The following is a 23647-nucleotide window of genomic DNA, read 5'->3' on the forward strand; positions in this document are numbered from 1 at the left end:
ATAAGACGTCGCTCTCATTTGGCTCTGAATTCAGCTCAGCTCGACTTGTCTTCTCTGACTGCAGGGTGGAGGGCCATGTGTTTGTATGCGTAGACATGTAATAGCCAGTAGACTTGCATATGGATTAAGTGCATTATCGTTCAGATACAACGCTGCCGACAGTTTCATCTCATTGCTCTCCCTATCGTGGTCCCTTTCAAACTGCTTCTTGCTGTGTAAAAATGGTAGTACCAATTGTAATGCAGACGGTAGACTATCCCAGGTTAGTGCTGGTGCTAGTGAGTGAGTGAGTGTGTGTGTGAGTGTGTGTGCGTGTGTGTGTGTGTGTGTGCGCGTGTCTTACCATGACCTGTGACGCCAGGAGACTTAGGGCTAAATTCAGTCAAATTGCAAATGTAACCGCCCGTGTTCTGTGTTTAAACAGAGGTTATAATGTAGCTGTAGCACTCTCAGTACTATGTAATCACGTAATGTAAAGTCAGTTTTCCTTATGTCGATATTAGCATACATAATTGAAGAAAAGCTATTCTTTTTTTTCCTATAAGTGAATAAGTGACTAGTCAGAATCTCACTAACAGAAGTTGTATGGCGGTGTACAGCAAGTTGATTGACTTTGGCTATTAGTATAGTTGTTTCCTGTTGTTTTAGTGTGATGAAGTATAAGCTATTTGAGCCAAATTGTGACAAATTAAAAAATAGTAAAGATATGTAGTTCTGATCAAAAATATTACACACTGGATTTTGTTGGATTATTTGTTGTTTTTGTAACCTTGGCTTCTGTTGCATGATTGCACAAGCCCAGATAACTGTCTGTAAAGCTGGGAGATGTTCTAATGTTTAGTTGGCCTTATTGAATTGATTGTACACAATTATCTGTGCTGGGTGATTGTTTTATTATAAATGAGGAAATCACCAAAACGCAACAACCAATGGTACAACAGCAACTATATGCTGTGGCTACCATTTACTTTTCACAAGTTTCTCTTGCCAGTGATCATCCAAATACAATTGCTACAGAATTAAAAACAAAAAACAAAAAATGCATACATTTAAATAAATTATATTCATTTATTTATTTAATATTTAATTAATACATGAATTAATCATTTTTAATTCCATACATTTTGTGGAAACTAAATGATAGCCACAGCATGCATATATATATATATATATATAATTTTTTTAAATATATATATATTAAAGGTATAACCTGTGATGTTTTTGTTGTTTTGTATTTGGCTTGCAAGTTGCATATTACAGAGTCACTGCTATTCACATGGCTTGTCACAGAATCACAAGAAGAAGCTTGAAAAGCACTTCCCCATCAGAGCCTGTTCCAGGGCTTCACTTCCCATTACCACTGAACATTCCATGCCACATACGATTTAGGAATTTTCATTTATCTATAAAGACATTTACACGCACAATTCTGAAAACTGTCCCTTTAAGTCACCACTTTGAAGGCTTCTCTCTTTTTTTGCAAACTGATGGAAAGTTGCTAAAAATAGACTATTGATTATTTTGTAGGGAAATTTTACAAGCTCTAAGTCCTCTTAGATAAAGGTTTCTGGATGCTGAAAGATAAACATTCTTCAGAATGGATGTATCATTGTGTAAAAACAGTTTTGACTGAGTTGTGTGAAATGAATGTTCAGATTCAGGTCGCTGTAGGTAGTTGTCATTACGGTGAAATGTAAATTGAGACTCAGCAAGAAAATGTCCATTGACTTTATTTCATTTTGTATTTATAAAGAAGTCTTGCTATCAATGACACATCAGGTCTGACCGAGCCTATTTCCCTTTAGTCGTTCACAAAATTACAGAATTAATCAGTGTGATTAAAAATAAAAATATGCAACTTTGGAAAACATTTGGAATAAGCTGGTATATGCAATTTTTCTTTTGTTAGAGTTGCTTTTTTTTAAAGTATTGCTTCATGAAGTGAAATGCTGTTTTTTGTTTGCATGGCTAGCAAAGTTTTGTTTTCCTTTAAAAAAAAACTAGTCTGTGTCAGTTCTACAATGCAACTCTGGGAGTATCAAGAAAAAAAAACCCAGTCTGTGGAACACTGGGTCCCAAAGCCTTATGAAATTTGTAAAGTGAATTTTGATTGTTTATATGTTAAAATTCTAGATTGTTTTATATGTTAGTACTGCCATAATAAAATTCCCAAATAAAAATGTCAAAATCCTTTCACTAAATTGTTCCTATATTCTAATTGATGCATCGTGTTAAACTAAGTATCTTATTCATGGCTATATCATTTACATGGTTACAATATACATAATCAACCAATAGTTTATATATGTGACTTTCATGTAAATATCCTCAAACACTTATCCAAAACATAGTTCTGTATATTTATTGTATATTCATTATGATTCAGTTCTCATGCATACGTCAGTGTGACATTTAGATTTGATGAGAATTTGCTTAGAAGATTTTTTGCTTAGAAGAATGTATTGTGGCCTGGGTAAAGTTTATTTCTAAGAAAATGAACAAAAGAAGTATATGTCTTGTCGGACACATGCCTGGGTGCCACCAGCTCATCAGTCTCCTTCTGCATGTATGTGTAAACCCCGTGTTCCTATGGAAAACATAGGAAGATAAACATACAGTACATACCTTCAAACGTTTACTTTATTGTCATAATCAACTTGAAAGTTTAATTCAACAGTGCCTTATATTTTTAGTGCATGTAGGTCTTACAAGGTACAAGAAAGGACAGAAGAAGCTGAATTCTGACAAAGATAAACATATTTGACAAAGCTCTTTAAAAATTAGCCTGTAAAATTCAAGAATTATGGATTGGATATTATAGATATGATTAAATTGGCTGCCTTTTGCTTAGAAAAGCTACATATATCATTTTTGGGATAAAAAATTAAAATGAACAGGATTCTTTGGATTAATAATAGACTGTAAGCTTCAGTTCACTAAATTTGATTAACCCAGATTGAAAGACGTGGGGCAAGAAGAACAAGAGACTCCTTTGAATGGTTTTCCGTTGAGAGGAAGACGAAGAGCACACTCTTCTGAATGGTTTCCCATTCAAAATGGGGCAGAATGAAACCAGCGCTCCGCAAAAACAAGCAGATGTGAAGCAGCATTATGTGGATATTTAGAAACTGAAGTTTGAAATTGTAGTTTGAGGTTGTTGGAGAAATGAAATTACCATGTTATCTTGTTTGAATAAATGAGGGGATATGTGGGAAAGACTATACTAGCCAGTTTAAGGGGGTTTGCTGTTGTGGCAGTAAACTAAAGATTTAAAGTCTGATGACTGATCTGTAGTCTGTTAATGGTAGTTTTGAACTAACAGAATTGTGTTTGAATATAAGAAGACATGAATACATTTAGGCTGGAGTAGGTAGGAATAGGTGTTCATTTGTAAAGACTTCACCTTGTTGACCTGAAGTACATGGCCAATGTACATTTTGGTAAATGACTATTTGTTAATCCCTGAGAACAGGAAGTTGCTACTCCATTAAATCCCATCTCATATCACTCACTGATTTTTGATCTGCAGGCAGTACACAACTGACGCAGACTGGAAACAGTCTTCCCCCTAGGAAACGGTTCATTCCATTACGGTCAGGTTATTTGTCCACCTGAGACTGGCACAAGGAAATTGAGGACCAAGGCACAAAATCTAAATATGTCATAAAGGAAAGGGATCAGGGAACCTTCTAAACAACGTTTTAGAAGCACCTTGAGTCATCTTATGCTGAAGTTGGTGGTGCTGAAATTCTTAGAACTGTTTTTTGTTGTTATAATTACTATATAAAACTATATTAAGAACGATTCAGTGCAAAGGTGGTTAGAATGCAGTATGCTGTACTTAGAAAGAAATGGTGTTTAAAGTGTTTTTAAGTGCTGGCTCTCAGGTACCAGCCCACAGTTAATAAGCCATTTCATTTCACAGCTGCTGGTGGCTACATTTGAACATGTCAGTTTGAGACTGAAATAATGAAGGATCTGTAGGTTGCAATGCTTGAAGGACTGAATTTTTTAAATCAAGCATCAACTACTTTTCTACTCTTTGGACTAAATTGCTATATCAATGGTGATTTGCCAACTGACCATTCATTTAACCCACACTTAACCTGGTTCAGCCGAAGTCTGAGAAACCAGTTCTACATCTCACACTTTGTGTAACATGAAGCTTATTGACTAATTCGTAATGCAGGTAGATTTGTTTGAATGAACAGTAAGAGAAAACTCACACATACAGATAAACAACAGCAACAGAAACAAAAGTCAGTGAACCCTCTTAGGTTCTGTGCACAAAGGTATATTATCATTAAATTATTATTATTAAAAATGTGGACCAAAAAGAGAGAAAATGCATATATATATATATATATATTCCAATCTTACAAGCAACCATTTCATGTCATTCTATCACATTATCCAGTTAATTAATATAAATGTAGCTTAGTGATACTACTCTGCTTGAGGCTTCTTCACTTAGATGAGACATGATAAATAATTAAAGCATAAGCATTGGCACTATGTATACCAACCTGACTGAACCTTCAGTGAACACTTACCAGCTCTAAACCCCAAATGCATCCCTACTACTGATAGTGTGCTCTTTAGGACACAAGCTAATAGACGCGTGAAACAGAAAGCTGTTATAGGGTAAGCTAGGCCATCACAGCTATACAATCAGAGGTAGAGACAGCAACGTGAACATGCACAGGTGTGCGCCACAGGTTCAGCCCACAGCCTAGGTCTTGACATTTCCAGGACACAAAACTGCACAGTCCACGTGAAAACACCTTTGACAAGGAAGAGGATCAAGGCTGGATGCAAACAATTGCAAGAAGTGATTCACAGCAACTGTGTGTTCCACTGTGCTTGACCTTGTAGCTTATCCAGAAGTCTGCAGTCACACCGATACCCTGATACCCGCTTGGACCTGCGTGAGACCAACTGGTGTGTCACAGGTCTGTTTCTCGCACATATTACGTCTTGCAACAGTTTAAGGGCTTTTTGTTGTGGCTTCGGGGGAGTTTGGCCAGTGATGCTGCTTCCGTGTGCTCGTGTGCATTTTTAATCACCTCCCTGTGGAGAAAAAATGAGAAACTTCATGTGGCACAGCAAATGACACCATCTGACAAGGCACGACTATGACGTGTACAGAGTGGAACTCAGATACGCCAAGTGTAAACTGAAGATGTCCCCAGAGGATAAGTCTGAAGTAATGTGCTGGAAATTTCTCTTAAAACATTTTTCCAAATGACAATTCTGCCAAAATAAGTCTTAATGCATGACAAGCAATGCATTATACTCAAAGGGAGTCACCATTTACTCCTCTGCAGTCGAGGCACTTTGAGCATATTTGCCGCCCCCTAGTGCTAAGTAAGTGAAACACAAGAGGATTGAATATACCACGTCCAAAAGTCAGACTTTGAATTGTTAGTATTTTAATGTAACTTTTATTAAACTAATTTTAAGTTCTTGAGCACGGTTTCATTAATCATTTGGGGGGGAGTTGGGACTCATATTCCTTGTCTGTGTCTCCCTTCCCCACTTGGTGTTGTGTCTGTCTCACCGTGCTAAATGGAGGACAGCCTCGATGACATTCGACCCCTCCTTGGCACTCGTCTCGCAGAAGAGGGAGCTGTACGTCTGCCAAAAACAAATCATGGAATCCAGGCAGTTAGAGACGTCAAGGATGACACGGTGAGCCCGTGTCTGGGGAAACATTTCGCCAACATTCTGCTATTCATTTCTTGTTACTGAACTGACTGAGCTGGTTCACTCTGACATATGAGTCAGAGTGGGGCCATAATTTTTTAATGAGATGCAATCCTGATCTCCCTCACCATGGCCAGCTTCTCTCCGTAGCTGGTTTGAATACAGGTGATACCATCCAGGTGAACCCGCTCCCGCAGATCTGTCTTGTTCCCCACCAGCATGATGGGAATATCATCCTGGGAAACATCCTGGAAGCAACAGGAGCTTTGTGTAACGTACAACTGGAATCACAGTGGGGGAATTTCAGTTCAAATTAAGGTCCATCGCTATTTCCAGTGGACTGGCCTGAAATCACAGATTGTAACATAATGGGAATACCTTTATGATGTCAACCCACTCGCGCACATTCAGAAAGCTCTTCTCACAGGTGACATCATAAAGCAGGAGAACCCCGTCAGCTCGCCTGAAGTAGGACTTGGCGATGCTTCTGAACCTGTTGAAAACGCAATTCTAATTCCTATTCCTGCAACACCCATTAAACTAACACATTGACCACAATACGCCCAGGAAAAACCCTGTTTACACAAACACTGGTGCTCTGCCGCCTCAGTTTACACTTTCCTCTGGTGACGTTAAGAAAAACATGATGCTACACCTTTCAGTTAGTTTTTTTACCTGAAGGTTTAAGTTATAGGGATTAGCAATATAATTTATTATTGAGGGCCCTGGTTGTGGCGTTTAGTATTAGGGTTAATTCTTAAGGGTTTAAATTACAGGATTTAGCATTAGAGTTTATTATTGATGTTTAAGTGTTAGGGTTTATTATTGAGGGTTTGGATTATAGCATTTAGGCTTAGATTTCATAATTGTGTGTTTAGAATATAGGGTTTTGAGATAGGGTTACTATTTTTTTTATTAGGGGTATTATTTTAGGGTTACACTCACCTCTCCTGACCCGCTGTATCCCAAAGCTGTAGAACTGTGGGAACTCCATCCACCACGAGTGTCTTCATTTGGAAATCAACCCCTTAATAAACATGCCAAAACATACACAGTTGTGTCAGAAAGGGATTTTATGTCCGGTTAAAAATAAAGGGATAGGCATGTGGCTGCTCTCACCGAGCGTGGCGCTGGTGGTGCCCTTGAACTCGTTCTTGCAGAGGCGCAAAAGGAAGCTGGACTTGCCCACGGCCGCGTCTCCCGCCAGCACAATCTTGTATGTCTTGTCGGACGCATGCCTGAGCGCCAACTGCTCATCAGTCTCCTTCTGCAAAAAGGCACCTGTGTTTGTAATGTTGAAGTTTGTAAATATGTGTTACCTTGGTCACATAGAACTCTCCAGGCAGACCGCTAGAAAAATACAAAACATACTAAGGATAAGAGGTCACTGTGGTGGGGAGGTTTGGACTGTAACTTTTTTACTTCGGCCTCATGGTAGTGCTCTCTGCTGGTGATGCCTCATAATACAAAAAACCCAGAAAAGCGACTGCAGGAAGGCTGATTGTAGATGGAGATGCACTAAACTCCAAGTCTCCCTTCCTACGAAGAGAGACTCAAAGGCTACAACTTGGAGGTACAAAAAATCAGACCATCCTAAATCTCTGACATCACCAGTAAGAACATCGATAATGTCCACACTCTATTGAGGCTGAGAAAGCCGCCACTCTTTAAAAAAGTTAAGAAAGACACCTGTGCAGAGAGTGCCCAAGTTTCTGTTAAACATTTAATAAATTTGCAATATTCTTCAGTGATGAAATCCAAAAAAACAGACAGGCCATTACCACTAGCCTGTCAGACAACAGATCATTTGAACTCCCTCACAATAAGAAGAAGGAATACTATGTCATAGTCCAACATTTAAACATTAAGTCCAACATTTAAAATCATCGATGTACAGTCTTGACTTACAGATACTTTAGATGTAAGTGAATGGATCACAACTTTGCGGCATCTTTCCTGAATCAATAAAAATGTCTGTTATTAAACCTCTCTTTAAAATAGAAATTTAGATATATCAAATAATTATAGACCTATTTCATATCTCTCATTTATAGGTAAGATAATTGAAACAGTTGTCTACATTCTGCTCAGCAAATTCTTTAATGATAATTATTGTTATGACAACTTGCAATCAAGCTTCTGGACACACAATAGCATTGAGTCTGCCTTTATGAAGGTCCTGAATTACATTCATATGAACATGGATACCGGCTACATATCTGTGTTGGTGATTCTTTGACCATAGTACTTTATTTCACATAGTCAACTACTAAATCATTGCAAAATTTATTTTAAAGTTTTTTCTAATTATATATACAACCCTGAATGGCCTAAGAGGAAAATACTGCGTTGGTTTACTTATAGAATACAAACCCAAAAGTCCTCAGAGACCACTAGCAATCAGTCAGCTAGTAGTGACTACAATTGGACGCAAATAAGAAGACGCAACATTTATTTACTATTCTTCAAAACAGTGCAGAAATCTTCCTTATGTTAGACATGCTCCAAATGTAGCCATTTTTAAGTTGTCTCCTTGTGCCTTTCTTTAGCATTTCACTTTTAATTCTTAGCACAACCATGCACTTTTACTTCTTTAATTCTTAAGTTATTCTGTCATTATTTTCATCTTTCATTTCAACAGTTTAAATCTTTAATTTTTTAGCACTAATTTCTTTTAGTTTCTGGTTTATTTAGATTTTTTGACATCTATTTGTAATTTGTTCTATTTAATATGCAATTTGATTAAATTTCATTATCTTTCCATTTAATTCAATAGTTTTATTTATATACGTGATCTCTTTTTTCTTTGCAGGATAGATCCTCCTGACATGATAGATCTTGGGAAGTAATACATTTCTTATTTAACTCTTATGTGAAACACTTTGAATTTCCTCTGTGTGCAATAAATCTTAACAGTGTAAATAAACTTGTTCATGGTTAGGAATAATTTACCCCAGTATGTTTCTCTTGTTAGAGTGCAGTGCTGTTAGATGAAGATAAGAGATGTAGTGCTTGATACTTCAGTGGTACAATTTAAAAGTGAAAGTTCACCCTTACCGTCGTGAAGATGGCTGAGAGACATTTCTTCCCTAAAGTGCCGATATCTTTCACGTCATCTGTTTTTGACACGGTCCAGCTTAGAACCGACTCACTGTCTGATTCGCACTCTGCCTTGTCCTGCCGCTCCAGAACCTGGGAAACGTCCACACAGTAGATCAGGAGGATGACCACAGACTGACCCTCAGTGTGCCCATGTCAAAACCATGTAGAGGCTTCTATGACTTCGATGACTCGTGTGTGTGTGTGTGTGTGTGTGTGTGTGTGTGTGTGTGTGTGTGTGTGTGTCGTGAGGGTGGGGGGGGGGTGCCCTGTCTTTCTCATGTTCATCCCTGTTCATACCTGTTGAACCTCTGCCTCTTCCTGCATATCTTTGATGGGATTAAAAAAGCCTGATCTTGACCAAGCAAATGGAATCTTCAATAACAGATTAGCTATCAGTATAAGACACACTAGATGTAATTAAGATCCCCTGCATTTGTTTTAATAAAAAACCAAATATTTAGGATAATGTGATGGGCTTATACATTTCTGTCTGCTGACAGAACGTGTATTTAAATGGCCCCTCCCCCCTTCTCTCACCTCTGTGTCTGACGTGTGTTCGAACAGACCAGCGTCGGGGTGGTCGGCGCTTCGACCTGCTCCCTCGCGCTCTGAGTCGTAGCCGCTGTTGGAGCACAGCGTGGACATGCCACTGTCAGCTCCGCTTTCGGGCAGGCTGTCCAGCTCACAGCTGTGCCTCCGGCGCCTCAGTGGGTCGCACAGTGCCAGCGCCAGTGAGTCGCAGCCCCGCCCGCACAGATGCTCTGCCCCCTGCTCCGGAACAAAGTCATCATCCGTGTACGCAAGGCTCCACTTGCAGGGGGTCGTGCGATGCCTAGGGTAGACATGACAGTTACTGATGTGCCCAAAGGCGCAAACATGAAGGCTGAAGAGATGGCTGATAGATGATGCCACGGGAACACAGTAACCAGAGTAAACAAGATGAATTTGTGATTTTAAACTTGCTTTGGGCCATTAAAAGTAACATGAACTACAGAGAAGCACAATAGAAATGTGTTGTATGTATGTATGTTGTAGGCTTGGGCGTGTTTTTTTTAATAAGTGTGTAAGTACAGATGTTATGTCTATAATATCAACTCGGCATTGCATGGTGTTTTATATATACATATACATATATTTTCTTAATTGTCAAGTAAAACAAAACAGAAATCAAGATCCTCTGCGCTCCAGATTCACCTGTTAAAAAATGGTGAGCACAAACTCTGTCTTATAGTCATGGTATTTCCAGAAGACAGCCCATCTCTCTGTAAACAAAAGACAATTTTGTGGTTTTTAGTTCACCTTGTTAGGCATGCTCGCACTTTTTATAGATAATCACACCCCTGTAACAACCTGCCCTACTCTAACCCCGTCCCCATGTGAGATTAGGAGACAGTTCAACTTCAGATGGTGCCCTCAACTGTCTTAATCCATCACCAAACATCTTGTTTTTGCTTAATGGAGCTTTGTGGCTCTAAAACAGCTGAGGATGGAGAGATTGAGGATTAATGCACACCTGGCTCTTGATTCTGGTCTGGCTATTCTCCAGAGATGTGCGAAGACCATCATTACTGTCATGAAGCTTCCTGTTTGCTAACCTGAGCGACAAATAAAATAGATACACACATTCAAACTATACCAGAACTAAGTACTGAATTAAAAGGTTTATATATCTGTCACTTATTCCGGTAGCTGTCACTCAACAACCATTGTCAGACTATACAGTCTATTGTATCAGTACAGTTTACTGTATCACCAGTTCCAGTGGGAGGCATGCAGGACTTACTGTAGCATCTCAATCTGTCTGATCAGGTTGTCCCTCTCTTCTGAAAAACACCTCATTAGGGCTTCATCTCTGCACAAACAACAACAAATATTTATTGCATTTACATTGACAGCATTTGACAGATGCTCTTATCCAGAGCCACTTACAAAAAGTGCTTTATCGCTATTCATCTGTGTGTCACTAATTCATGATTACTAATGCTGTTAAGATAAGAGTTATTATTGCCACTTATTATATGTGTAGATAACAAAGCACTTTTGTAAGTCACTCTGGATAAGATTGTCTGCTAAATGCTGAAAATGTAAATTTAAATGTTATATATACATCCCTGGCACCTGTTATGTAACTAATATTTTACTATTACTTGTAAATGCGATCAAGTAACAAATACACAGACACACAAAAAATAGGCCAAGACATGCCAAGACATTCAAAAGGTAATTTTGTCACTTGGACTCGGTTGCTAGGCAACGACATCACAAAATTCACAAAAAACAGCGTCACTCCAGGACATCCTGTTCGCATGATGCCAGCACAGCAAACAGCTGTGGGAGTGGCCACACAGGCTGAGACGGGGTGAGAAAGGATCACTGTCTGTGTGTGTGACTCACACCGAGAAATAAAACATCTGCCCCTGGTTTCAGCCCCGGATAGTTTACCTAAGACGTAGGATCGCACAAACACACCCTTGGCCACTCTTACAACCAACCTCCTTACAATTCCACAAACTTTGATGTAATTTCCACATGGCATAAGAGTTTCAGTGACTTAAGTATTGCTTTATTATGAAGCACAGTAATCCCAAAACACACACATATAACTCGCACACAAACAGGTACTCTCACCTCTCAAAATTGATGCTCTGGTCTGTTAGGTCACTCTTAAGAGAGTCCAGCTCAGTCTGCAAGAATGCTACACTGGTGTGAGACTCCAACACCTCCTGCTTCAGCTTCTGATTTTGCTGAGACAAGGAAAAAATAACAAACACTCAATAGGCAGCCTAAATCTGCACTCCAAACTCACTTATCAGGCAGCCTAAATCCGCACTCCAATATCCTCTCCTGTAGACTGCAAAGCAGATGTTATCATACCAGTGTCAGGTCATTGTTCTTTCGCTTCATTGCTGCAATCTCCTCTTTGAAACTGGTGATCTTGTTCTGGTCTTCAGTCTGTGGAAGAGATTAACCTTCAGTCAGTTACCTGCTTTTAATGCCAAATGGCAGTTGATCTGTACAGAGATCCTGGGATATTGTAAACAAAAAAGGTCAGTAGTTAGCAGACTGGATGTGAACTCTACCTTAAATGTTACAGTTGCTAGTCTATGCCAAAACAGATTTGGTCTCATTTATGGCTATCTGTCATTATTTCAGGAGCAAATGTTTATGACGGTCTTCCTATAATTATTGCAGTTTTCTGGTTTAATTATAGAAATTTATAACGATAACGAATCTTATGCAGTTTACTGCCATTACACAGTCCAACTGTCAAAAATAATTGTCATTACACTTTGTGTTTGGGTGTAGTAGCCCAGTATTAGCAAGCCTAAATCAGTCGTAGTGTAATTTAGTCAAACCCTATCATTCACTTTCCAATTATTCCAGTATGGCTCAACCACTCCCACTGCACTGGCTTGCTACATTCAAATTAGCCCCTGCATTCAGTGATGAATCCTAATGATGGTTCCCTATTGCATTGTAGTCCTGAGCTCAGCTTCATCTGTGGTGGGGAAAGGAGTACCTCACCATCTCAAGAGAATGCAGCTTTTGTTGGAGCTCACTCAGCTGTGCCTCGAACTGCTCCTTCACATCACTCAGAGCGGCCTCTGCCTTTCTGCCCTCCTGAAGGGAACCAGAAGACACCAGACGTTACGCTAAGAAAGAAGACCACCCCAACCTGTGGGCAGGAGAAGTGCTTTGTCCCCTTAAAGACGGCAGTTTCTGGACAGGATGTCCTGTTTTCCAGGCAGAAGTTGCCCTTAGAATCTGAGTTACTTCTCCTTGGTTTGATCAGTTTGAAGAGGATGGCCTCAAAAGGTGTGAAAGACATGGTGAACACATAAATGCAAACTTCAAAATATGAGCATTGGACAGAAGTTGTCTCAGTATTATCACTTCATTGGGAGATTTGGAGCAAACAAAACCGTACACTGCATAAAAAAGATATTTATCTAAATATCTTATGCTATCCATTGTTTATCCTGCCTCCTAGTCATGACATTGTGCTTAAAACCTTTTGATTTTAAAAGATTGTCTGACGTCATATTTTATAATTTCTGGAAAAAAAAGAGAATAATCTCTTGATGACAAGGGCTTTACACTAGTGATCCTAGCAAGGCTTGTTACAAGCACAAACAAAACGACATAGGTATTGTACAGTTGAGTACATTCAATAGGAGTTATATAACCAGATAGGTCATGGGATATGAACACAAGTTAAAGATTAAGAACAGGTTGAGGGACGGCAGCAGACACGAGACTGCTCACAGCCCTAAATTTGTGTGAGCATAGTTAAACAAAGAGTTGGGCCTGGTTGAGGACACTCACATGTCAAGGCTCATTAGAATACACGTTTATGTTTACAGTATCCACAGAAATGCAACAAACACTGCTGCTATGGTAATCCTGAGGCTCAGGCTATGTCAATGTAAAACAAACTGAAAGATACGATTTACAGCCATTATTTGAACCAGATGTTTAGGAATTAGCCTCTAGTGTTTGCAGCACACACAGTGCTGTAAAGGACATACCTTACTGCATTTACATTATTCGTACCGTGCCTTCACACAGCTGCTGCTTACGTACATGCACATTTGTAGCGCCCCGCCGAGGTGGGACTCGTGACACGCCCATCCCTCTCGGCAGAGAATAAACGCACTTCTGTCGACTGCGGTGTGGAGTATTAGGGCAATGGGTAGGGGCGACGGGGTGCCGAGGCCGTTTGGTGCGCCGTGGGTGTGGCCCCGTCAGGTGGAGGCTCCTAGCGGGCTGCCCCGTGCTTACCTGCGTGCGAGTGTTCCTCTCAGCCGCCAGAACCCGTTGCTCCATCTCCTCCTCCATTTCGCTCAGCTGAATGGCGGTCTGATCCTGGGACCTGCAGACAGAACCGGCACGATGTGCTTAATACCGTGTCGTGGAGCATTCGCATGCATAGTAGGGTCCATGTGTACTCGGCAACGGTAGTACTACGTTAGCACTGTGTTTAGCAGAACTGTGTTTGCCATTGATAGCACTGTGTTGGTGCAGTGGTAGTACTGTGTTTGGTAAGGCTAGTTCTGTGGCAGTACTTTGTTCGATGATGGTTGTAATGTGGTAGTACGGTGTTTGACAATGTGGTACCATGTTATCACTGTGCTAGGCAATGGTAATCATGTGGTATTACTGTAGTACTGTGTGAGTACTGTGTTTAGCGGACCTCCCACATCTTCCAGACGTTCTGTGAGTCTCCCGCATATTTATAATGGCTCCCTGATGCCCACAAATTAAAAGCAATATCCCAAAAAGCAATTATTTTGGAGAGTGAGCAAGTGAGAGGGACAGACGGAATGAGAGAGTGACAAAGTGAGTATCCTCATTGGTAGATTAGTCGGTTTTCTTGGTGAGCTGGCTGTACAGTCAACCTCTCTTGCTCTTTTATTGTCTATCAGTTCAGTTTAGTGTTCAGGGCCGTGGCTGAGTGTTCCAAAAAACAAAATATAAAAGGCAGATAGACTACAGTGTAATAGCAGTGTTGCTCACTCCACTGTTTGCAGCAGTGACATTTACTTTGCCCACGGTGGGTTAAATGACTGTCACAGACATTTGTGAGTTTAACAGGTTTCATTAAACCCACGGGAGTGGTAGTTCTGCCTCCCTGAAATGAGGTTCTGCAGGGTGGGAGGTCTGGTTTTAGCAATGGTAGTAGCGGGTTTGGAAATGGCAGTACTGTGGTAGTACGGCATTTGGCAACAGTAGTGCTGTGTTTGGAAATGGCAGCACTGTGGTAGTACTGCTTTGACTGTACTGTAGTGGTACTGGATACATGATATGTCCTATGGCAACAGATCTTTCACTCAGAACACATGCAGCCACAATAGCAATGCAGCAGTAATGTAGTAATGGAGTGTTTAGGAATAGCACTTGTACTCGGAACACCATCTAGCATTATGGTGTAAAAGACACTTTGGCTATCGGTGTGGGTACTGTAGATATGTGCAGGCATGCCTTTTCACAGCCAGTGCCATGTTCTCCATGTCAGTGTTCTGGAGCTTGATCTCTCTGATGAAATTGAGGATGACTCTCTCATACTGAGGAATCATCCTGGCCTCAGTCAAGCTGATGTTCTGGTACAGAGTTGACACCTGGTCGATCCTACACACACATACACACACACAGAGTCAACGCTAAGATTATGAAACATCATCTACAATCTCACACTTTATTCACACACTGTTTGAGACTGATTGACTTAAGTTAATGAAAGGCCTGAGTTAATAGCAATAAGTACTATAAAAGGGTTGGATGAATACATGAAGAATTTTCAAATTACACCAAAATAAACAATCTATTTAGATATTAAGCAGGTACACTGAGCCCATTTAAAACTTTTAAGATTTAGTATTAGATGTGTTTCACAGTGCAAAGAGTTAACCTTGAATGCTTGCTTTATCACAAACATACCAAACTTTACATGAACTTTGTACTGGTGCCTGATATCATTTTTCCACTTCCTACATCCCATAAAAGAGTTCAGCAGTGCGTCTGTGGCACTTTCCTGGACACAGATTAAGGCATTCCGGTTCCTGGAATTTTCAGGAGCTGAGGCCACATCTGATGATGTGCCTGAGCAAAGCCTGAGCATAATCTCTCAAGGAATTTTGGGATTATATATGATGTTAACCTGATAATATATGAGTACTAATAATATATTGATATATGAGTTCTCCAGCTCAGTTGAATACTATGGCATAAAAACTGATCATTTTACAGTCATCCCGGTAAACACAAACTTCCCAAAGTTAACTAGTCTTTACTAATACACTGGGCACACTTTGAGAAAACCAATGTTTAAGAAATCAATGGGGCAATGTTTTTATTTTTACACCACTGCATCTGAGAAACAAGGAATCCTGAAGACAAACAACAAACAAATAAGCATAAAAACTATTTTCTTTACATGAAATAACAAGTTCATCATTAACCTCGTGGCCATGTTGTGCTCTTTAATGATGTAATGTTGTAGCAACACAGGGTGTTTTTGAAGCTGTGAATACAGAGTACAGAGGAGTACAGAGAAGTGCCGCTGTTCCTTCAGCCTTTGACTCTGAGATCCTTATTTGTTCTGTCATAAGATTCAATCCACATTCCAATACAACCACCGTAACCACAGCATCAAACCCATCTCTACTGAGCAAAAGAAAATCTACCTCACTGAAAAACATGCTTTTGAATTTAAAAAGAATCAGTGCTGTCATTGTGTGTAAGCAATATCACTGGCTGTCTAAATTAGAAGTTAAATCTACAGAATTCAGAATACCATATGGATAAACCCATGTAAAATCCTCAAGGTGGATTTTATGAGTAAATTATTTTTGCTTATACTGACTGGAGTATAAAAAATGTATAAAATGTCATTCTTTGAGCTCTAGATGGAGGATCCTTGGAGCAAAATTTGTTTACAGGGAGTGCTGAGATGTCGACTAAATATAGGGGTTATAACAGATTAATTTATTTTTAAAAAAAGGGGGGGGGGAGTAAAAGTAAACGCTTCTATTAAAATTAAAAATTAAATTAAAAATAACTCCTTTTTAACACAGCACGTCTCTGTCAGAATTGCCTGAGGTGAGATAATACTGTGATATTGTGTTTTTTTCATGAAATAATCTTCAAATTGAGCCATATGTGTGGCAATAATTAATTTTTAAGCGTGACAGGTGTATTTCAATCCTTTTATTCTCGTGCTCATCCTTACCGTGGAATGAATTTCGTCTGGTCTCCAAGACGGGTTTTGAAGTCCTCCCAGGCCAAGGAAAAGGGTTCTGCATTTTTCACCTCGTCGTTCATTTCGTCTTCACTAATGAAGCTGGAAACCTTTTCAAATCCGTGGACAAACTCCGTCAAGTTTATCGTACCATCATTGTCCGTGTCTAGTTTGGAGAACAGCGCATCTACATCTGCTGACTGGACATGGAGCTCTGAGCAAATTTTTAAGAATTTCCATTTTTCAATTCGTCCTGAATGATTAGAATCCCAAGCGTGAAAGAGCGCTCGAAGTCTCTCTTTTTGTGCATCTGACTCCATAAATGGAAAACTTTTTCCGTGGAAGAAATAATCCCACTGTTTCAAAAACAGCGTTTTAAAACATCATTACTTTTCTAAAACATACCTAAGATGTTACATGCTCTGGTGTATATTTCTGATGAAATATAATATGTTATAGTTTTCGACACTAAAAACGATGTTTTCGATGTCTACATTACGTAGTGTCGCGAGGAACTGGCTAGGGTCCTTCGCTCAATTTATTTCAAAGCAACCACAAACGTTTGGTTAAGTAAACAGTTTTGACGTCGACCAGTTTATAGGCTGCTACCGGACTAGCCTACCGCCGCATCAAAGTTAGAAATAAAGTTTTTAAAATATATATTTTATATTATTCGTCACTTTTGCTAGAGTGTTTTTCAAACTTTATAGTATACTGTTTTGTACTAGCGTTTGGGTCTTACTAAAAGTTCTTATTAAAGGCTCTTATTAAAATGCAATACAATTTCAAGATCCCAGAGGGAGACAAAACACTAACGAGAAAGTCACTTGGAAAAAATGGTTTCCAATAAACGTTCACATTTCCATTCGAAACACTTACTATATACATACAGGCGTTGTTTATCGAAATAGGTTCCTCCCAGCTTATAGGTGCATTATATACCCTCCTTCTCGCTTACCACTGTTCTCTGACCAAAGTAATACCACTGAACTACCCAGGTGGCAGACCACTCTCAAAACAGCACTGCAATAGTAGTGGCACATAAATGGATAATTGTACTGGTATGAGTGTGTCTGGCAGGACATTGTTATTTTTATGTTTCCGTTTCAATACTGAACTATAAGAGGTCAGTCATATCTTGAGGGGGAAGGGGAGTGTTATAAGAATATTGATCTGAGGTCAGTCACAATGAGAGTAATTACATGCTTAATGGAGACCTGTAAAAAATAGTATTAAAAAATGGAGACCTGAGAGATGATGAGCTGTGTGCTCATGTTCATTCTGTAAGAATGGATTCTGTGGTCAGAAACAATAAAAGTTATTATATTGTTCTATAAAGGCTTTAAGAAACTGATTGGGGGTCAGCCATAATGAATGATGATATAGCTGAGAGGGAGTCACTCATACCCTAAAGAGAGTAATTATTCTGCTGATGGGGGCATTTAAAACCCTGACTGTTAAAGTCATAATAAGAGCGATTGTGGTATGGGAGGTGTGTCAAGCATTTGGATATGATGTACTGTTACAGAGAATGTTAATCACCTGTATGGTACAGAGCCTCACTTGTGCAAAGCTTAAATTCCTCACACTTCATTAAGCCTATGATGTCTTAAGTCAACTATTTGTTATACACTGCTCAAAAAATTAAGGAAACACTTAATCACCACATTATCATACCAAGTCAGATGGATATCCATCTGTCCAGTTAGGAAGCAGATAATTCATATTAGCTGTCCTCTAACCCTTGAGCACTGGTCAGTTTTTCACCACAGGATGACAGCTGGCTAAATATTTGGGGTGGTAGACAATTCTTAACCCATCACTAGACTCCCTGGAGGTCTAAAGGCAAGAGTTCAGTGAGCTCACTGCCATTGTTCAAGTTCGGTCACTGATTCAAGGCTTTGCTTCTTCCAATTTACCTTGGGATCACTAGCTTTCTATCTGTCTAATGCTGTTGTATCTGAAAAACAAGTTTATTACGCACAACCATATTGCTACCATATAAGGCAGATGTCAAAAATTGTAGGTACAAGGTAAGTGTTTTATAACTGAAGCTGGCATGTGTAGCTATGTTCAAAAACTAGTGTTTCTTTATAGTTTCTGACTGCTTTAATTCAATCTTCTTCTTCAGAATAACCAAGTTTAAATATGCAGCCTTGCAGTATCCTGGTAAAGAAGAGACAGAAGGCAGTGCACAAGAATCTCGTAACTGATATTCTACACATTAACGTCTTTAGAGCAGCAGTTAGGCCCACTGTAATGAATTTACTTCCAGACCTTATTGGCTTGTTTGCAATCACTTCTTCAGTGCTTACTCTTAAACGTGGTTATTTTAATGGCGTCATAGTTGGTTTCTTTAGTTCTTATGCCCATCGTCATTTACAAGCTTTTTGCTTATGATGATGATGATGATGATGATGATGATGATAAAAGTAGCATTAATATTTTTTATATATCTGCCAATCAGCTTTCAGACACAATCTGTACACATAAACAAAATCACGAAAACAAAAACAACCGGAAAAAAGTTTAGTTTTGCCATTTATTATTTATTCACCCCAAAGGAAAATCAGCGCAATTAGTGAAGTCGCAGTCCATTTTGAGAACTGAAGTTCGCTCCGTCAGATTTTTCCTTCCTTCTGTATGAATTCTGCCACTACGCAGTACGGCACTTGTGCTTGAAACGGAACCGTGCTATAGTCCACAGACGGTCCATAGGTTTTACAAAGTGTCGGAAGCCCCAAGTGTGATTATTGTCCAGTGTATGGTATTAAATGGCGTATCGACTTGACTGAAGATTCCTGGATCTTCAACTGTAGATACGCAGCTATTAACATCGTGAAGGGGGCGTCGAACAACTGATGACGTAAGGAATGTGACGTCGGATGGCCTGAAGGCGGAAGTCAGTGCATCATTTCGACCAGTGACAGGATTGTCAGTGGGTAAACACAAATATTTTAGCCGTAAATTCGTTAGGTTGGTGTTCTAAAAATCCAAGGATTTAGCCAGCAGACATGTCTGTGTTTGGGAAGTTATTTGGAAATGCGGGGAAAGGGGGCAAATCCCCAAGCCCCCAAGAAGCAATTCAGAAACTCCGTGAAACAGAGGAGATGTTAACCAAGAAACAGGAATATTTAGAGCAAAAGATCCAGGCGGAACTAGTGACAGCAAAGAAAAACGGCACGAAAAATAAACGAGGTATGTATTAAATGTTCTAGCAGGGAAAGAGTCGTTAATGTTTAAATGTGAGTGTTCTGGCTCCTAACTGACGATCTAACGTTTTCAATGTTTTGTTTAGCTTATGTTTGTGGGTTTTTTTAGCCATGACCAGGTAACTATTACTAGCTAGCACGCCAGGTAACCCCTTACTGGCATCCTAACTAGCTAATAAACTCGGTTAGTTAGACCATTGCTATAATGCCGGTGTCAAAGGAAATGTGTAGGTTTGTCTTAGCTGTTATTAGTTAGACTTTTTGGGGGGTTATAGCCAGTTTAGCAATTTGGCCAGATTTGGACTTTCTTTTTAACGGACATACCTCAGCCCTTATCAGGTGTACGTAATCATAGTTACCATAGCTAACTATATAGGTTAGCTAACAACGGGAAAACATATGTTGCGAAACCACCGAGAATGTGAGTATTTGAGCTACAGCTAATAACTGGTTCACTGGGACTGGTGTAGCTGCTTTGACCGGTCATAGTTTACACCGACTGCGTTACATAGATCTTCTAATTTGTGAAAACCTATTGGTCTTAATTAAGAGACTTGTTACCCTGACTTATCTCATACTCAATTTCGTTGCGTGGCACAGCTAAACAAAGTCATGCATTGTTGTTTTCTAGTGTAGTCGCCAACATTGTGAAGGAAATTTCCAAAATTTCATGAACTGTCATAGCTGTTAAGTAAGCTTGCAATAGCAGTCAAAAGGATGAAAACATTGGTGGTGAATTGTATGAAAGTAGGTAGGCTACTAATTGATTTCCAAAACAATAAATATGTATAAAATGTAAAAATATATATATTAAATGCCTCTTCAGCAATTAGTTTTAATTTAGAACCTTTGAGTCTCATTCTACAAGTTCTCAGCGTATGTGAGGATTTCTTTAAAAGACATCATAGATTGTGTCTCATGAAGCTTTTTAAGGGAACACCAAGCGCATGCGAAGCTGTCATAAAAGTGAAGGGTCACTACTTTGAAGACTCTAAAATCTAAAACGGTCAATATTTAACACGGGATAATCATGTGCTATTGAATTGTTTTGACAGCTTTGTTTTGTTGTTTTTGTAAAATCTAGAAATTATTAAAATAGTAGATTAGAGTAGATGTCCAAGTGTTTAACTGGTACTGTAAGTGGTTGTACTTTATTAGTTATGTGGCAAGGATGTCTGAAGTGTGTTCTCCACTTTCTCAAGCTGCCCTCCAGGCCCTGAAGAGAAAGAAGCGTTACGAGAAACAGTTGGCTCAGATTGATGGCACTCTGTCCACCATTGAGTTCCAGCGAGAAGCTTTGGAGAATGCCAACACTAACACTGAGGTTCTCAAGAACATGGGCTTTGCTGCCAAGGCCATGAAAAATGCTCACCAGAACATGTAAGATGCAAGAAAACTAACCTTCATACCTGCTATCATTACCCACTCCTGTACTGTTGATATTTTAAAGCATACTCAAAGTATATATTTAAGTACAAAATAACAGTTCTAAACAACACTTTTTTTTGTCCTGACTCTTGTTTTTCTAGGGACATTGACAAAGTAGATGAACTCATGCAAGACATTACTGAACAGCAGGAGTTGGCTCAGGAGATTTCGGATGCTATTTCAAAACCCGTTGGCTTTGGAGAGGAGTTTGATGAGGTACAGCAAGATCTGGATTCTGTTAGAGGCATAAGAGAGCATTACAAATGAAAGGGCCTTTGAAGTAGTGAGCTTCCTTAACAAATTGACTTTGTTTTGGTGGTTATCTTCTTCAGGATGAGTTGTTGGCTGAACTGGAGGAGTTGGAACAGGAGGAACTGGATAATAACCTGCTGGAAATTGGAGGCCCAGAGACCGTCCCACTACCCAATGTGCCTTCAGTCCCGGTACCTGCCAAACCAGGTGATATTTACATTTACAGCATTTGGCTCTTATCCAGCTTTTATCCAGGATAACTTGCATATCTATCAGTGTCCCAGTACATGTGCTGCCTGGGAATCAAACCAGTGACCTTTGCTGCTAGCACCTTGTTTTACCTGCTCTACTAGATGACCTACAGGAGGAGAAAGATGACATAGCATTATGGATGCATCTTTGCATGGTTAAGGGAACTGATGTTATTACAGGGTAGCAAAGGATTGGAATCATTAAACGTCTTCCTATATGTAGTTTGATTTTTGCTAAAGAATCTTTTCATAGTATTTAAGATTTTAAACATTTCAGAAAAGGAAACAAGAAAGTCAAAGTGAGCTCTGATCCCATCTATACATGTCTCATAACTTTCCCTTTTTTTCCATCCCCAGTCAAGAAGAGAGAGGAAGAGGATGAGGATGAGATGGCAGAGCTGAAGGCGTGGGTAATGTGAACCCAGCCTAAACTGCCGGACTGTCTTATCACTCCCTGTGTTTAACTGATGTTCAGAATGAAGCTGAACACCTTGAGAGGGTTAACATTGTCAAACTATCGTCTAGGAATCTATATCTCCTGTGACTGGGTAAATAAAGTCCAAGAAGACGAGTTACCAGTGCAAAGGGATGTAAAACAGGCTATGAGAACAAAACAAACAAGAAAAAAACAATCAGATGAAATTATCTAACAATGTTTGTAATTAATGTGACATTTTTTGCATTGAAATTCAAGTTTAATAATATTGAACCCACTTCAGTTGCTTTTTGAGGAGGTTTTCCGAGTCAGCCTCTCACAATGTCTACCTCTATTTCTTTAGTAAACACCAGTAGTGAAATCTATCCCCATAGCCTAATATGGAAAGTGCCAGGGTTACAGTAATCAAACTCGTATGGCCATATAACTTCAAATATTTTTATATAGATGCTTGTAGATTTGCACCATTTATATACTGTATTCCTTAACCCTGTTTGAGAGAGGTTTTGAAGCATTTCCATTAACTTATATGATGGGGGATTGATTTGGGATCTGTTATGCTGCTCAACTTTGTATGCTATTAATACATCCAGAATCACTTGGTTATGGCACTGTACATCCTTTAGATAAATTTCAGACTAATCTAGAAATATATCTGTCACAGTTATCAATATTACTAAAAGGAAATTTGTGAGGATAAAGTTGTAAGGTAACTAAGATTCCTGCTTGAAGAGATCTGTATGAATACACAGATGTGCTGTCTTTTCTATAGAAAACCGGGATGTAACACAAGGGGTGAAATGTATGTTTGATGTTATCTAGAAAAATAGTTTTTTTTTTTCTTTCTCAAAAGACCATTAAACTTTTGGATTTAATTGTTATGGTGGTATTGGTCTTGCTATGGAATTCCAGCAGGTTGAAAGCAAGTCTTGCAGGTTGATAGCAAGTCTTGCCAGCCCTATAGCCAAAGCTCCAATACCTGTTAGTTTTGCACTTTATGTATATGAAGATGTGTGCTTCCTGCTATGTGCCTTAACTATTGGCATGCTTATTCAACTTGAGTGGCATGTCCTAACATGATTATCTGACTAATGTGTATAATTCATTGGAATTTGGTGAGATTCCCTGAATTAAAGATGTGAGAAGCATGATACATTTGCTATTTCCTCATGCTCCAGCTGCAGTTACTTGAATCCCGCATTTTGTTCTCATTTTTTCAAGACTGCTATTTTCCATTGGTTTGGACATGCATAAATGTCGTTCAAATAAATGCTTACATCCTGAGACAGTCCTTATGAATGAATGATTTTCCCAATTAACGAGAATTGGAATTTTGGTCTCTGCATAACTTACAGAATGTTTTAACTCCTGTCATAACAGACTTTCTTGTCAAAATAACGACATCCATGAACCTCATGGGAATCTAAACACTTCTGTGCATTGCACCAGCACAACGAGGCTTTTCACAATACTACATAAAAACTAGTACATTCTACAAAATTTGCGACCGGTCGCGTCACAA

The 23647-nt window shown here is 39.3% G+C and overlaps 2 protein-coding genes across 2 annotated transcripts; one reads left to right on the forward strand and one right to left on the reverse strand.

The window, feature by feature from the left end:
- Nucleotides 1–5556: 5556 nt before the first annotated feature.
- On the reverse strand, nt 5557–16866 carry rasef (RAS and EF-hand domain containing). Its single transcript, XM_027012246.2, has 16 exons — nt 16538–16866; nt 14791–14937; nt 13591–13681; nt 12334–12429; nt 11683–11760; nt 11437–11552; nt 10592–10660; nt 10322–10403; nt 10000–10070; nt 9346–9625; nt 8764–8898; nt 6826–6973; nt 6652–6733; nt 6085–6199; nt 5835–5954; nt 5557–5637 (listed from the first exon to the last, which is right to left on the reverse strand). Exons 1-16 carry the CDS (start codon nt 16864–16866, stop codon nt 5557–5559), a joined length of 2040 nt encoding a protein of 679 aa, XP_026868047.2.
- A 2573-nt stretch (nt 16867–19439) lies between these two features.
- LOC113578745 (charged multivesicular body protein 4c) lies at nt 19440–23416 on the forward strand. The gene is made up of 5 exons (XM_027012186.2): nt 19440–19744; nt 20961–21138; nt 21288–21402; nt 21519–21645; nt 22047–23416. The coding sequence occupies exons 1-5, from the start codon at nt 19561–19563 to the stop codon at nt 22106–22108; spliced, it is 666 nt and encodes a 221-aa protein (XP_026867987.1). The 5' UTR covers nt 19440–19560; the 3' UTR covers nt 22109–23416.
- The last annotated feature ends 231 nt before the right edge of the window (nt 23417–23647 follow it).

Source organism: Electrophorus electricus, chromosome 18 (assembly GCF_013358815.1).
Source record: "Electrophorus electricus isolate fEleEle1 chromosome 18, fEleEle1.pri, whole genome shotgun sequence".
Classification (NCBI taxonomy): Eukaryota; Metazoa; Chordata; class Actinopteri; order Gymnotiformes; family Gymnotidae; genus Electrophorus; species Electrophorus electricus.

Bases quoted from the DNA above. Each gene is read 5' to 3' on its own strand.
- rasef (XM_027012246.2), bottom strand. From the start codon at position 16,866: ATGGAGTCAGATGCACAAAAAGAGAGACTTCGAGCGCTCTTTCACGCT. The intron at 9,626-9,999 runs AATCTGGAGCGC...TCGCACGACCCC, and splicing joins TCACCATTTTTTAACAGGTG to CTGCAAGTGGAGCCTTGCGT. The intron at 5,638-5,834 runs GTGAGGGAGATC...TGTTTTTGGCAG, and splicing joins ACGGAGAGAAGCTGGCCATG to ACGTACAGCTCCCTCTTCTG.
- LOC113578745 (XM_027012186.2), top strand. From the start codon at position 19,561: ATGTCTGTGTTTGGGAAGTTATTTGGAAATGCGGGGAAAGGGGGCAAA. The intron at 21,403-21,518 runs GTACAGCAAGAT...TATCTTCTTCAG, and splicing joins TTGGAGAGGAGTTTGATGAG to GATGAGTTGTTGGCTGAACT. The intron at 21,646-22,046 runs GTGATATTTACA...TTCCATCCCCAG, and splicing joins CCCGGTACCTGCCAAACCAG to TCAAGAAGAGAGAGGAAGAG.